The sequence below is a fragment of the Papilio polytes genome, unplaced genomic scaffold, assembly GCF_000836215.1.
Source record: "Papilio polytes unplaced genomic scaffold, Ppol_1.0 DF822289.1, whole genome shotgun sequence".
NCBI classification, from domain to species: Eukaryota; Metazoa; Arthropoda; class Insecta; order Lepidoptera; family Papilionidae; genus Papilio; species Papilio polytes.
In genome coordinates, this window is record NW_013526915.1 from 825,184 (window position 1) to 840,958 (window position 15,775).

Consider the following 15,775-nt stretch of genomic DNA (forward strand, 5'->3'; position numbering starts at 1 on the left):
AGAATTATGCATCGGCGTTCAATAGAATAAACAAACAATAACCGTAGCTATGGAAGTTGAAAAAGAATATGATTTACGTTCCTCAGTGATAGCTTTTACTTTAATAACGTCTTTTTCACTCCAACTGGTTGGTCTTTAGCATAAAATTCTTTATTCCCGTGGATTCTCTATTCTCGGATTGTTTATTTAATTGAAATTTAAGACAAAGAAATTAATTCCTAGAAAATAAATTATGTTCATATTTTACTTAAGATTAAAGTATGATTCAAAATATAAATACTTGGTATATCTATAATTGTAAATAGTAAAATCTAAACAAATCTTCGTAAAATTTAATGTTTCGTAATGTTAATTTTTCGTGATATTGCTTACGATTTAACTTTTTTACGATGACAATTTTGCGGTATCGATAGATAGAAAATTTCGTCCAAACCTATTTTTAAGATTTCCATTCAAACCTAGACAACGATAGTTCGCTTTATGCATAGTACTGTCGCCCGTGACTCTGCTTGCAAGATCAATATGTAATTTTAGATCAATGTAATATGGATCGTTTATTTTGAAAGTGGTGTAAGACCATTTTTTTTAATTAGAAAATGCGTATTTTATGCTTAATTTTAGTCTCTTTCCCTTTCCACCCTTTTCTTTAGAGGAAAGGATGGGAAGGAAAAGTAGATTAGACAGTGGAGGAGACGCATAGGAAGGGGAAATGTCCTCTTTATGTGCGTCTCCGTCCGTCAATTAAGGGTAATCAACGCATCTGCAATTGCGGATGTCTTTGGGCAGCGGTCGCTTTCCATTTCGGTGGATTCAGGTGGCCTCTTGCTCGTTTGCCACCATATATTATAAAAAAAAATTAATGTATATATATTTTATGTAAAACTAGTCCGTGTTTTATGTATTTCTTCAAAAACTCCCATAATATGTACAACTTAAAATTACTCGGTATATGAAATTGCACACTCATCAATTATAAACGTGGTTAGACCATAAGTTCAGATAAACATTAATAGATAATACACAAACTACAAGATTTGTCGCAGTATTTATTTCTTTAAGAAAACTAGCGAATCAACTCGAGTAGAAGTAACACCTTTTAGTCACAATAACGACATGTCAAAGGCTAGTGCACCTTTATCGAAGTTCCTTTGTCGTGAGCACAATAAGGCGTCTCGCCGTATTGAAAGTGGACATACGCCATTACCTAGTATTAAATACAGTTAAAATAAATCTAATTTAGTATTAGGTATGGAGACTGACAGGTTAATTTTAAATTAAAACAAAGACATTTAAGAAATCATATAGACTAGACATAAGGAAAAACAATTTTTCACCGGTACTTTCTTTGTACGGTACTATCTCAATGTTAAAATTGACTTTCGGACAACAGGTAGCGCTAGTAAGATTTTGTGAAATATGTTTAAATTAAAGTATCAACTATGCTTTCTCCAACATTTACTAGCTTTCGCCCGCGGCTCCGTCCGCGTGGAATTAAAAAAAAACAAAGGTAAGTGCCTATGTGTTCTTCCAAGCTATTCTCTACATCTATGCCAAATGTCATCGATATCCGTTTAGCCGTTTATGCTACAAACTCTAACAAACATCCATCCATCTAAACTTGCGCATTCATAATATTAAGTATGATTGAATCTCTTTAGATATATTTTGATACTGAATACTGCGTTGAATTCAATTATTCCGTATGATTTTAAATACATTTCAAGATCTTTTCCTCGTGTCTTATAAATCTCAGATTAAAATAACAGTACTAAAATAAAGAAAGTATCAAACGCATCTTCAATTTACATAATACCTTCATTGCAAATGAACTTGGTTAAAAATACCAAGTATTCTTGTCACTTACCTTTAAAACGCTTTCAACTTTTATTTAAAATAAAAACCGTCATTTCAAAAGATAAAGAAAATGTTTTAACGCGCAGTGCTCTTATTCTCTTCTGGGAACTTTAATAAACTGCTGCGTTATTTCATCATAGCTTCAAAGCACATATCTTTAACTAGTTATCTACTTTTCTGAATACAGATATCTTTAAATCTCTCAAATTCGAAAGTTCAGATAGATGGATTAGAGTTAGTAGCGTAGTGAACGGATCTCGATGGAATTTGGCACAAATGTAGAGTAGAGTAGAAGACTCTTCTTTAAGAAAACATGGGCTACTTGCTTTTGTTTTTTAATACCACGCGGAGGGACACACAATCGATATCTAGTTTTTAAAATAGTTTTATTAGTATTTTCAATTTGAAAATCTCAACTCTGTATTCAATTTGAGCGTCGGTGGCTCAGTGGTTTGAACACTTGACTTATAATCTACAGGTCTTGGGTTCGAATCCCGACATGTAACAATGTGATTTTCGAATTTTCATATATACATAATTTACCCGACGCTCTTACGTTGAAGGAAAACATCGTGATGCAACCTGCACATATCGGCGAAGAAATTCAATGATATGTGTGAAGTCAACCAACCCGCAATTGGTCAGATGACTATGGCCTAGTCACCCCTTCATAGGGTAGGCTCAGAGCCCCTCGGTGGGGACGTATAGTGAGCTGGTGATGATGATATTCAATTCAATATTGAAGCCTTATTAGTGATCTCTAATTCTCTAAAATTGCAACAATAACTGACCTAAATAGAATTGAAATAGAGGTTTGTTATAAATGTAAACAGGATGTATTTAAGCATGGGTTTTTAAATGACAAAAAACATTTGCAAATATTCCAATGTTATCAATATTTGAACGAATATTCGTTGCGTAACGAATAACAATGATCGCCAAAAATCATTTTTCATTTTGCAGGTGAATATGAGACTGACGCTTACGTAATATTCATCAACGTTTTTGTAATTCATAATAAAATATGCTTCGAATATCATACTGTGCAATCCCACACTAATAAAGAAATATGACGGACTTTTGTTAATACTCGTGACCTCAATTGTATTAATATTTTTAATTGAGGTTTTAAGATGACTTGGATTAATCTCAGATCTTTATATTGGCGTAGTTATTGATTATTTCCATAGCTTAAAATCACTAAAACTTAAAAATTTAAGTACTTTTTGTACAGATAAGAAAGTTATTTTGTTAACAGAGTCAAGATTTTCTTTTTAAATCCCATAAATGCGACAATGACAGAACAAGCAGAAACATACTTTTTGAAGTATGTAAATGCTTCCTAAATAGACTTTTCTCAAGATGTGGTCGAGAACTTAATCGTTTCCTGAACCCATTGTTTTTTACTTTAATTATTGTTTGTATATAAAATGTAACTTATTTTTTATCTAGTAACATATTTGTATTTCAAAACTCAATAAAAAGTGAATATTGGTTTATGCATTTCACTCAATAAATTGACTAATTGAAATTTTAAGTACAATACAAAATGCTTTAATATTAAAGTCTAAAAGCTACAATACATGGTTAGGCGAAAGCTCGAAGGGACGCAGATGTGGACCCTTCATAATGTCAGTATTTGGAGTAACCAATACGATAAAAGTTGAATCTAAAACCTTCGGGCTTTAAGGTGTAGTTAATATTTGCTTAGAATATTATGAAATTTGTCTAGCCCTGTACCTAAATTTGTAGTATTTTTCAAACTGTTAATCCTGCGACATCACGAAAACTCTTGTATATAGTATGGTACTATTGGTACATTTAACACTTATTATATTACGCCTTTTTCTATTTCTATGACGACTTTCTTTTGTTTTCCGCCCCCTAATGGACATCGCGAAATAATTTTAAGTGATAACAAGATAGCGTTTCGAAAGTGTTTAAACGCTTAATCTATACTATTATAATAAAGCGTAAACACACACTACTTCGTGGCGTAAAATGTCTGCAATCACAGCATATTTTTGAATAATTATTTCTTTATTAAAATGCCCTACACTTACAACAGTCTTTAGGTTATATATTTTCACGCTATAAACTTAGGGGTTAAATAAATTTGAAAAAAACCTTTCATGTGAGAAGGGACTATAAACTACAAGCTGCATACATTAAAGAAGCAAGGTTGTTATGGTAACGGTAATTTTGACAATTGCAATTGAGAATTAAGAAAGAAAAAAATAAAATAAAATTTTTAAATTTCATGCGGGTAAAGCCGTACGGGAAGAGCTAGTTAGTAATATACTTAAAATGAATTATTTCATGTCAAATTAAATTAATTCATTATCTTTATACACGAGATAGTTTGTTAGAGCAACATTGATTTTCATAATTGCCTTGGAGACTAATCGATGTTGCCGTGGGCTTGTGCTTTAGTTAGCGGCACAATTGAATTACAATTCCCCTCTTAATTAATACAATTACTGAGTAAATCGCAATATTGATAAAATGATACAGTCTCCGTAGGTTTTCAAACAAAACTTTGTATTTACTGTCCACATATTTAATTGTAAAATCTTGATTTTAACAGTTATCTAAATTTAAATGCTGTGTCTAAGAATAATTATGATTTTTTAATATTGTCACATACCATTATACTGAGTATAAGAAACATAAATAGTTTAAAAAAATTGAGATATGACGTAATTTTATGTATTATTTTTATGTAAAACTAACCTATGTTTAATTTCTTTAAAAAAAAAACATTTTTTTTACAACTTAAATTGATCAGTAAATGAAATTGCATATTTATTGATTACTAGCTGTTCCCATGCGACTTCATCCGCGTAGAACTATAAAAATGTCATTTCATTGTTTACATGTGTCATATTATCAATTGTAAATTTCAAAATGATATGACATGATGTCAAACCATGGCAACCTTGCTTCCTCGATGTTGGTAACAACTTATGGTCTCTTTCCCATATTAGGGTTTTTATCCAAAATAATTATCCCCAAGTTTAACGGCGTGAAAATATATAGCCTAAAGCGTGACGTAAGTGTAGGGCTTTTTATTAAAAAAAGGAGTAATTCGAAAATATGCTGTGATTGCTAACATCTTAGGCAACAAAGAAGAGTGTGTTTACGCTTTATTATATTAGTATAGATAGTATAGATGAAATTTGTGTAAATCCAATTAACAGAGGTAGGTGGCTTAATAGATGGTTGCCGTTCAGTAGTCTGTTGTATTTAATTCATCTGTTTCATCGTACGTGACAGGAGTTGCTAATTTAGGTTTTTAAAAATAGTTTACCGTAAGAAAATTAAGCTTTACAATAAACCATAATTAAGTATCTTTTCCGAAAATAATGATGAAACAGTAAATCCTATTTCACAGCCGATGAGAGAGTAATTTAAACTGTAAATACATATATCACACGAACATCCATTTCGACAAAAGCAATGCAATTTCCAGCAGACCACCACAAAATAGCTGTTTACGTAAATTTGCCCTTCGATGAATGTATAATGTAATTAGCTACTAATAATACGAAACCTTCCACCGCCTGCTTTATGATATGCAGTTTAATTGCTTTAAAAACCGAATACTAACGGATCCATTTTTAGAGCAGTACGTATTGAATCGGAATGTGTCTCAACAGTTCTAATTGATTAATTCGAAGAGGAGGTAAATAAAAAAATAAATTACAGATAAATAAATAACTGGTGTATACTTTGTCAACGTAAAATTTTTTAAAAAATACTATTTCTTAACTAGTTTTTGTTACCGAATAATTATATAGCTTTCGAAAAAAATAATTAAAACAGTCCAATAGTTTATTCGTTAAATACAAATCTCTTGTATATAAAACTTGAGATAATAATATTGCACATTACATACTGAAGATTAAATCATTAGGAGATAAGTCAGAAAATGTCATAAAACTCACTCTAGATATAACAGATTTTAATTAACTATTATGCCGGTCGTAACAAAACATGATAAACATAATTAAAAAATCCACCATGGTCCTGATGAAATTGTAATTTTATTATTTGCTTGAAACACAGATGAATTTATTAAAAATTGCTCGACTTTAAATATGTTCAGTAGGTAAATTAATTTAATTAAATATCAAGAATTTAAAATGTTAAAATATTAAAGTCGAATTTTGTTATAAAGGCATTTTATACATTGAACAAAAATGAAACTATTGCCGTAAAGTAAGCCATCGGAGTAATAGGAAATTATAAAACTATAATGTAGTGGTAGTGCCAGCTTTAACATCTTAGCACTGCAGGGCCGGCACGCCCGGTGCAATACCACACAGAAGACAGGCGTGAAATGGAAGCAATTCCGTGTTTTTTTTTTCTTTACCACCCTTTTCTTATAAAGAGAGGTTGGAAGGGGAAGTGGATTTGACAGTGGAGGAGATGCTTAGGAAGGGGAAATAACCTCTTTATACTTCTCCTCCTCCGTCGTATAAGGGTAGTCAACGCATCTGCAATTGCGGATGTCTATGGGCAGCGGTCGCTTCGCCATTTAGGCGGATTATAGTGGCCGCTTGCTCGTTTGCCACCTTATGTTATAAAAAAAACGTAACTACTATTTCCAATAATGTGTTTACATAACGAAATAATTTAATAACCGCTATTTCAATCATTTCAAATACTAAAATAATTTCAATTGTTTTGTAGACAAATGAATGAGTAAATTGGGGATTATACCAAAATAGTTCAACGCAAATCGTTTGCGTTAATGTAAATATATTTCGGGAATTTACGCGTTGAATCTAAAAAGTTCATCTCTATATTCGGTCCAGTCATGAAAATGAAACTCGACGTTGAAACCGAAATTTGCAATCCAAATTATTACCACATTCGGATTCATTTACGATATAAACTCGGAAGCTTTAATTTATATTAAATATTTTTTACTTTCTTTCTGTTCCTCTAATTAATTAATTATTTCACTAAAAAGCTTATGAATACGGTCTAATAATTTTGTGAAATATCCTTCCCTACCGATAAAATCGACACGAATTATGCAAAAAGATATTCTTAAGAGTCGTTACCGCGGAGTTCAAAGTAAATTCCTGGTGCCAATAAATTCAAGAGAAAGCTCCGAGTTTATATCCATAGCTGTCGACACAAAATGAAAGGCAACAACGGTCGCATTTAAATATAAGTTATTTACGTTATAAATTTCTATTTTTGATAAAAAAAAAGAAACTATGATAATTATATTGCGTACGATTTTGGCATTGTTATAATTTTTTAATATTTACTTTTAAAAAACTTTAATGGCGTATTATACATTTAAAACTCCGTATAGTCTTATTCGTATAACTATTTTAGATTAACGGTCGCCACAGGACTTCTAAAACTTGTCTATACTATTATAATAAACCCTACACTTGCGTTAGGCTATAAATTTTCACGCCATTAGACTTAGGTGGTAAATATTTTGAATAAAAACCCTAATGTGGGAAAGAGACCATAAGTTGCTGCCAACATCAAGAAAGTAAGGTTGACATGGTTTGTCATCCTGTCATGGCATTTTGACATTTGCAATTGATAATTTGACACATGTAAACAATAAAATAAAATTTCTATAATTACATGCGGATGAAGTCGCACAGGAACAGCTAGTAGTTAATAAAATATATGGATATTAGTATTAAAAGGTATTTATTTTCTGAATTAAATAAATATTCCGTGTCGGAACAAATGGGAAAGGGTCCCCGTATCCCATTAGCGAATTACCTATTTAATAAATCCGTCACTAATCCGTGGTCAGTGCTTTGATACGGCAGCGATACTAATGCCACCCCAAACGAATCCCACTAATACTGCAAATGTTTTTACATTAACGCTCTTTATCTAAAAGCTTACGCATTGAACAGATGGAATTTAATTTGCTTTAAAAAAACTCTCTTGTATACCAAAAAAAGATCAATTTAAAAATAAAAATGTTTTCAGCCAAACTCATCATCAACTTGCCCTTATCCCTTATGGAGGGTCGGCACAGTATGTGCTGCTCTTCCATACATCTCTATCAGCCGTCATATCTGAATCCACTCCTTTCTTAAGCATATCCTCTTTCACACAATCCATCCATACTTTCTTCGGTCTTCCTCTTCCTTTATAGCCATCCACATTCAATCTTAACATTTTCTGGTTTATGTCCCCATCGTCTCGTCGCATAACATGTCCATACCACGCTAACCTTTTGCTTCTCAATTTCTCCACCACTGGCGCTACTTTCAAACTTCCTCTAATATACACATTCTAAAATTTATCCATTCTATTCTAGCTCTCGATCATCCGAGACCGAGAGCTCAGTATCCGATGAAACTGTAAAAACCGTCAATAGGGTTAATAGCAACAACATCACCGAAAACAAGATGTTCGTCCATTCTTGTCACACCACACATCCATCTTAACATACGCATCTCGTACGTTTTTAGCCAAACTATCATAAGTAATATATTAGTAAAAAGTTATAATAACTTTTTAGTCGAAGCCTACCAAACACAAATATTCCAGCAGTTGTATAACAATTAAAAAATCATTTAATTTCAAATTTAATTACACTTCTGCAATACATTTTGTTAGAATTCATTTTTTTAATTTACTGATATAAATTCAGTTTCTTCTAAAGTAAAGATTCCTTCCTCTTTATAGAGCAGTAATTTAATAGTCGTTCAAAGTCTAATGAGAAAAATCTAGGTACAAAAGAAATCGAAGAGCGTAGCGGCTACGGGCCGTATTATCACACCGTAGCAACAGTTGTAGGGGACGCGCCGCACGCTACGCACGTACGTAGCGTCTACGCGGCCAAAGTTGATTTCGCCAGACTTTTTGACAATGTAGTGTCTTCCTTGTGGATTTAAATGAACGGTTTTAATGTATTCATTAAAAACTTAAATAATAATAAGCTTAAGATAGTTTAATTCAAGTAATATTAAATAGTTTTAATTTGTTAAGTCTAAGGAATGTGTATTCTTTTGGGTGTTTTAGTAAATTGAAGTAAAAATGAAAAGTGTTGTGCTAATCAGTTTCATTATTCTTATATTAGCTAAAGGTAAGAAAGAAAGTTTAATAAATTTATTGACTTGGAAAATAACTGTATGGTCATCGAATGTTATTATTAAATTATTATTTACGATAAAGAGAATTTATTTTCCATAATCATTAAAATTTCATCATTCGCTAAACATTTTATTGTTTTCTAAAATTTAAAATTAGATCATAAAAAATGCAATATCTTATCCATTTCTAAATGCAATTTATTATTATATTTGACTAAACGTATGTTCTCTGAAGCAATCTCAGTGCAACTAAATTCCTGAATAATTAATAATGGGTAAGGGTTGCCCTACTTTACATCTATTTATTAATAATTGGTATTAGTTATGCCACTCTAATTAACAATTGAATAAATCATACTATTCAAATACAGAAGACTATTATCCAAAAATTAAAAATAATTTTATTTAGCATGTCTGTATTTATTTGTCAATCAAAATCACACTTTTTTATTTGTTATTTAGTTTATCTTTTGAGCATCCTGTATTTCCTTGATGAAAGTAATATGTTTATTTTGACTTCCCAACTTATACTGTATAGCCAGTTCATGTTCTCGAAACCTCATCGGTCCATCTTAGACTTCCCAAACTTTAGTCGCAATGTTGTTCTTATAACATTTGGTATGTAATAAAGTAAATGTTGACGATCGATGTTTTAAGTTATAGTATACATTCATATTATTAAGAGGAAAGATATGTATTGAAATAACTCAAAAACTACTGGGCCGATTTCAAAAATTCTCACACTATTAAAAGCTACATTATCAGTGTACATAGGCTGTGCTTTTTATTATTATTTATTTTCATGCCAAAGTAATCGTGTTAATCGCTAGTCAAATACACAAACAATGTATTTATAATCATTAAAAATACCAATATCAGATTTAAGTACACATCTTTATAATAAAAAAATTGTCTTTTAGAATAGTATTTCATCCTTTACTAAACCCTAAATATTATTCGCAGTAATATCAACATTTAATTTCAAAATTTACGACACTTTATGATACTCTTAAACTTTATTTTCGTTCATAAAGTTTTGTTGAATAAAATATATTAAGCCTTTAGAAAGGTTTTAATAATGTTTGGGTGCACACGTAAAAGTTTCAATTTTAATATTTTATGCATTTATTTTAATATTTAAAGTACTTAAACAAAGACATATTCAGACAAAGTTATTGTCATTGCAACAAAGATTTGTAATCAGACATAGAAATGCTTTTTTCGTAACAAAAATTAAAGAGGACAGTTTTCTGAATATTTTTTTAGAATAAAGAAACATATTCTTTTAATAGTAACTTTTTAATGATCTTTATTTTGAAGAATAAAATGTAAATTAAGTTTTTTTTTTTGTTTTTCACTGAAGGTATTATTTAAATGGTCAAAGAAATATTCTTCATAAAACATTACTTAAATTTGATCACTTTATTATTTACTAGCAGTTGCATGGGTCTTTGCGCGTGGAATAAAAAATAAACAGTAACGTAGCTTTTTAATGGTGTAAGAATTTTTAAAATCGGCCAAATACTTTTTGAGTTATTTCAATACATGTGAAAATACAAATTTTATAATATTAGTATAGATAAACATTATCTTCTTCCGAGTCTTCTTTATTATTCACTTTTACCATATTTGTTTTATTACGATCATAAACTTCTCAGGAACCTCATTAACCCGTATAAGTGTGCTCAAGAAAGTTTTCTATTACAGTTTCAATTTGCTTGCGGGTCGTGGGCATATCGGTGCCGGGTCTGAAGCAGCGAGGGGAGTCCGTCACGATGACTTGTGACTACGACTTGGAAGGCGGACGTCTGTACTCCGTCAAGTGGTACAGAGATAATGAGGAGTTTTACCGCTACATGCCGCGCTTAAGGCCACCGCAACACGCGCACAGGCTAGATGGAGTCAAAGTCGATGTAAGTATGTGATAACGAGAATTTTTAAGTCATAAACTTTTAAGTCATATTGTCACTGGTTTCCATTGTCGAAGCACCAATAAGAAGACAAGGTATCTCTGTTTTACATACTCAGTTAGGGGAAGGCATGAGAATGATTTTTGGAAATACGTTTTGACTCGTAGTAAATGTTCACAACGTATGTTTGTTTTAGTGTATCCATCTTTTCATGTGCCAACTCAAGTACAGTACGATATTTAAGCAGTGGCTATGAATGAATTAACTATTATAATATCAATAATAATAGTATAGTTTCTGTTTTATTTTTTAATTCCTTCGGGTTTTATGGTTTGGTTCACAGAAAAATGCCTGCGTATATCTAAGTAGGACATTTTTATTTCTCTGAACAGTACCTATTTGTGTTCTTTATTGAATAAAGTTTTACTTGTAAAGATATTAGGTTTGAATAAAAATTTAAATGTTACCTGTAAACAAACGAATCGCTAGAAGTTTTTGTACATTTCATATCTGCGTTATAAACACTCGTTACGGATACAAGTAATACTAAAGTAGAGTTTTCAATTTGTAGTTATTCAAACGGCGTTGTAAATGCAAATGAATTTGAACTAAATTATTAATTTAGTTCTTATTAAGACGCTAAACACTATAAAACATAAATTAAACTGCTTCAAATGTTTTATGCAAAATGAACTTGAGTAGTAAATATTTTTAGTATTTGTAATTAAATGTACCTAAATATACATTTATAAAATACTTAATATGTAGATAAGAGAATCCGTTTCAGTTTTATTATATCTGTACTATCTATACTATTATAATAAAGCGTAAACACACACTTCTTTGTGGCCTAAGATATCATCAGTTATAGCATATTTTTAAATAATTCTTTTTTTAATAAAAAGCCCTACACTTACGTCACGCTTTAGACTATATATTTTTACGCCATTAAACTTAGGAGCTAAATATTTTGGATAGAAACCGTAATGTGGAAAAGAGACTATAAATTAGTGCCAACAAACAATTTTTCCATATTAAGGTAATTGGTATTTTGACATTTGCAATTAAGAATTTGACAAATGTAAACAATACAATAATCTTTTTATAATTCCACGCGGATAAAGTCGCACAAGAACAGCTAGTTTATTAATAAAGATATAACCTTTAGTAAGTTATAACAAAGAGAAAACAGTTTATAAAACATTTTAAAGTCAAAAGATACTTTAGTGAGAGTTAAATAAATTACAATACCAGCAAAAGAGCTTTTGAAAGCTCAATTTTAGAACGCTTGTATATTTTTCATTTCAATGCTGTAAACATTTATCATTTAAAAATGCGTCATCATGACATCTAAAACTCACGTAGCAGAAAATCTCTTCCATTTCCTACATGATATTTTAACATAAAAAATACCTTTTAATCGCTTTCGTAAAACGTTCGGAATATTTAAATCCTATGATGTCCTATATGAAAATTATCCCGTAACACATTTGTGCGGCAATTTATACAGGAACGAACAAATTTGCGTAAGGACAAATTAAGTACGTTAAAACGTTTGCTCACGATATCAAACATTGTGCGTTTTATAAGTTACGCAAATTTGGTGCTTTTCTACTTAAAACTGATTATGTAACTCAACTTGTTTTTTATCCATGTTAACAAGTTTTTTTTATAAACAAATATTTCTCGGAGATAATTTAGTTACAACGTAAAGACCTAAGTAAAATCTTAACTCAACAACTTACCTAATTGTTTTCTGTTTATAAAAGAATAAGTAATGGCCGTTTTTTCTACATTAAAGTATATTCAATAGATATCATACTTAATACTAATATAAATGCAAAAGTTTAGATGGATGGATGGATGGATGTTTGTTAGAGGTTTTAGCCTAAATTGCTGGACGGATTTCTATGAAATTTGGTAAAGATGTAGAGGATATTCTTATTATTATACCGTACCGGATTGTGTAAAAGAGGGTATGCTTAAGAAAGGAGTGGATTCAGATATGACGGCTGATAGAGATGTATGGAAGAGCAACACATACTGTGCCGACCCTCCGTAAGGGATAAGAGCAAGTTGATGGTGATGCAGAGAATATTCTGGGAGAACACATGGGGTACTTGCTTTTGTTTTTTTATTAATTCCACGCGGACGGAGTCGCGGGCGAAAGCTAGTTTATTCGTAAGTAAACATTAATATTTTTTTCTAAAAAAAAAACTTATTGTCTTCTTGATATCGTCTCCAGGCTTTAAGTGGATACTGAACATTTTACGGCATTGTATTTACTGTTGGTTACCAAGATATATATTTCCACAGCAATAAAGAGTAGCAACAAACACAAAAAGTCACCATTGACATTTTATATGCAATGAAACGAATGACCGACACGACTAAACCGTAGGTCATTCACGAACTGAGGATACGATCACGTAAATTTTATAGAATACAAAAAAGAAGATTGTATTTTGGTTAAAATTGCATGTAAAAATTATTCGAGACTAAACGCAATTCTAGAAATTCAGTAGAAGAAACTTACACGTGCAACGTCGCGGTATTTTGTTTTTAATAATTATTAACTATCTAATAATAAAGATAGAATTAAGTGCATTTTCTAAAAATTAATATAATTATTTAGCTAAGCTTGCCATTTATAAGTAAAGACATATGCATTTTTCAAGATCAGTGCCATTATCTCATAGAATACTAACAAGCTTTTAACTCATTACAGATATATGTAGACTGCACTCACTTCACTATTACAGCTACATCAGGTGTCAGGCTCTTTACCATCTATTGATATAAAAAGTGTGTATCTGCATTACCTAGTTTTAAATTATACATTCTAATTAAAATAAAAATAGTAGCTAAAATAGTCAACGTTATTAGCCACTTAAGGCTAGCGGGCAGCATTGTATGCTGTGCTTTGGCATACAACACGGCTGTTCGAAGGTAACTACGTCAATTAACCTAATTACGTGTGCACTCAGGTGGAAAGGTCTAGCGCGAGGCGCGTGCACCTCAGGGACTTGACGCTAAAGTCGCGCGGCCTCTACCGCTGCGAGGTGTCTGAAGAGGCTCCGTCGTTCCACTCCGCACAATCAGAAGCCTTCATGGAAGTATACTGTGAGTATTGTTGTTCTGTGAAGCTTTTGTATATGCGTGCGATTTTTTCTTGTTTATATTTAAGATGTACTGAAGAAAGTAAAGAAAACTGTAAAAGATGCTTTAAGCCTCTTTAAATTAGGTTGTTATATTAGAAAAATTATCGTTTAAAAGGACGGTGTTTACGTAACAGTAAACAATAGGAAACTAACTCCTCGAGATATAAAAGTACAAAATCTTGGAAAGGAACTAATTTGTGTTGAACGCCCTGGGCAATGAGGGTTTCATTACCCTGTACTGTATTTTAATCTTTTATTAGTATTGTATTCTATGAAGCCTTAACTAGTAGGATAATGAATAACGACTGGATTCAATATTCTAACTTAAAATATGCTTATCCGATAAATTTTAGATTACATTAATCCCCTGGGTGTAATTTTTTTGGATTTTTTTATAATAAAAAGTGGCAAACGAGCAATCGGCCACCTGAATCCACCGAAATGGAAAGAGACTGCGGCTCATAAACATCCGCAATTGCAGATGCGTTGCCTACCCTTAATTGACGGAGGAGACGCACATAAAGAGGACATTTTCGCTTCCTCTGCGTCTCCTTCACCGTCAAATCCACTTTTCCTTCCCATACTTTCCTCTTAAGAAAAGGGTGGAAAGGGAAAGGGACTAAAATAAGCCTAATATTTTTTTATTCTATCCTACCAACAAAATGAACAAGGATAAATAAAGTACATTTTTGTATACTTTTTTGTCCATTTCTTTGCAATGTTCGTGTAGGCGAAGTTAATTAACATAAAAAGTTAAGCAATTCAACAACACACGTTTAAACCGGAGTGTACAAAAGTCCGGAAACTCAAACTCAATTAAAGGGATAAATGTCGTCCAAGAATGAAATGGGTTGTTGAATTTTCCTCAACCAATGGCGTTATAAATTACAGAGATCTATATTATTGTTTTGCTTTTTATCTTAATTGTTTCGTTTAAATTAAAAACTGTAGTAGTAAATACATTTCTCGATAGAAATTTTGAATTTATATTCTCTCAGATTGTTATGTACTAGCTGTTGCTCGTGACTACGTCCGCGTGAAATTTAAAAAAGATTTTTCTAATCTTTTTTAATTTTCTTATAGCCTATGTTACTAATACCGAAACTTTTCTATGGGGAAAGAATTTTTTAAATCGTCCCCGTAGTTTTCGAGTTATTCCAATACAAACAAAAATACTAATCTTTCCACTTTATAATATTAATATAGCTAAATGATGTATCTCCATTATCGAACCAAAGTCTAAAACCCACTTAAACTTTTCTCAAAGAAAGAAATAAAGAAAACTATTAAATTAAAACCGAGATGGCTCATAAAAATGCAATGTGGTTCAAATCAGGTTTAAGGAAAGTGGTTTTAAGCGATTCAAGCTTTCTACCAGCTCTTCTTTCCTTTAAAAAACTGTTATAATGAAATAATATACTACTTTTCTAACCTTAGATTCTTCGCTTTAATTCTATACTTCCGACTTATCGATACAATTTATTACTAACTTTAACTATTAAAAGAAAACATTGTATCTTCATCTCATTTAATATGAAAATATTAATAAATAAATTCTGTTTAGTAATCTCGAAATCTAAATAACTTTGCCTTTTCTTACATCGCATTCTCCGTCGATATTGCTGTCTTTAGAATCTCCTTATTTCATCCTGATTATAATTTCTTGAAGCGGTTATTTTCTGCTATCTTAGAATGTTTAGTTACATTTACGAGTAAATTTTTAAAATAACCATTTTAGTAATGTACATTTTTTTTTTTT

The 15,775-nt window shown here is 31.2% G+C and overlaps 1 protein-coding gene across 1 annotated transcript in view; it reads left to right on the plus strand.

Annotated features, from left to right (window-relative positions):
* Positions 1-15,775, plus strand: part of LOC106106249 — an 81,707-nt gene that overhangs the window by 54,358 nt on the left and 11,574 nt on the right. Inside the window, exons 2-3 of the mRNA XM_013286802.1 lie at positions 10,653-10,858; positions 13,843-13,978. Of these exons, the coding sequence (XP_013142256.1) occupies positions 10,721-10,858; positions 13,843-13,978 (274 nt within the window). The 5' untranslated portion in view covers positions 10,653-10,720. The remainder of the gene's footprint in view (positions 1-10,652; positions 10,859-13,842; positions 13,979-15,775) is intronic.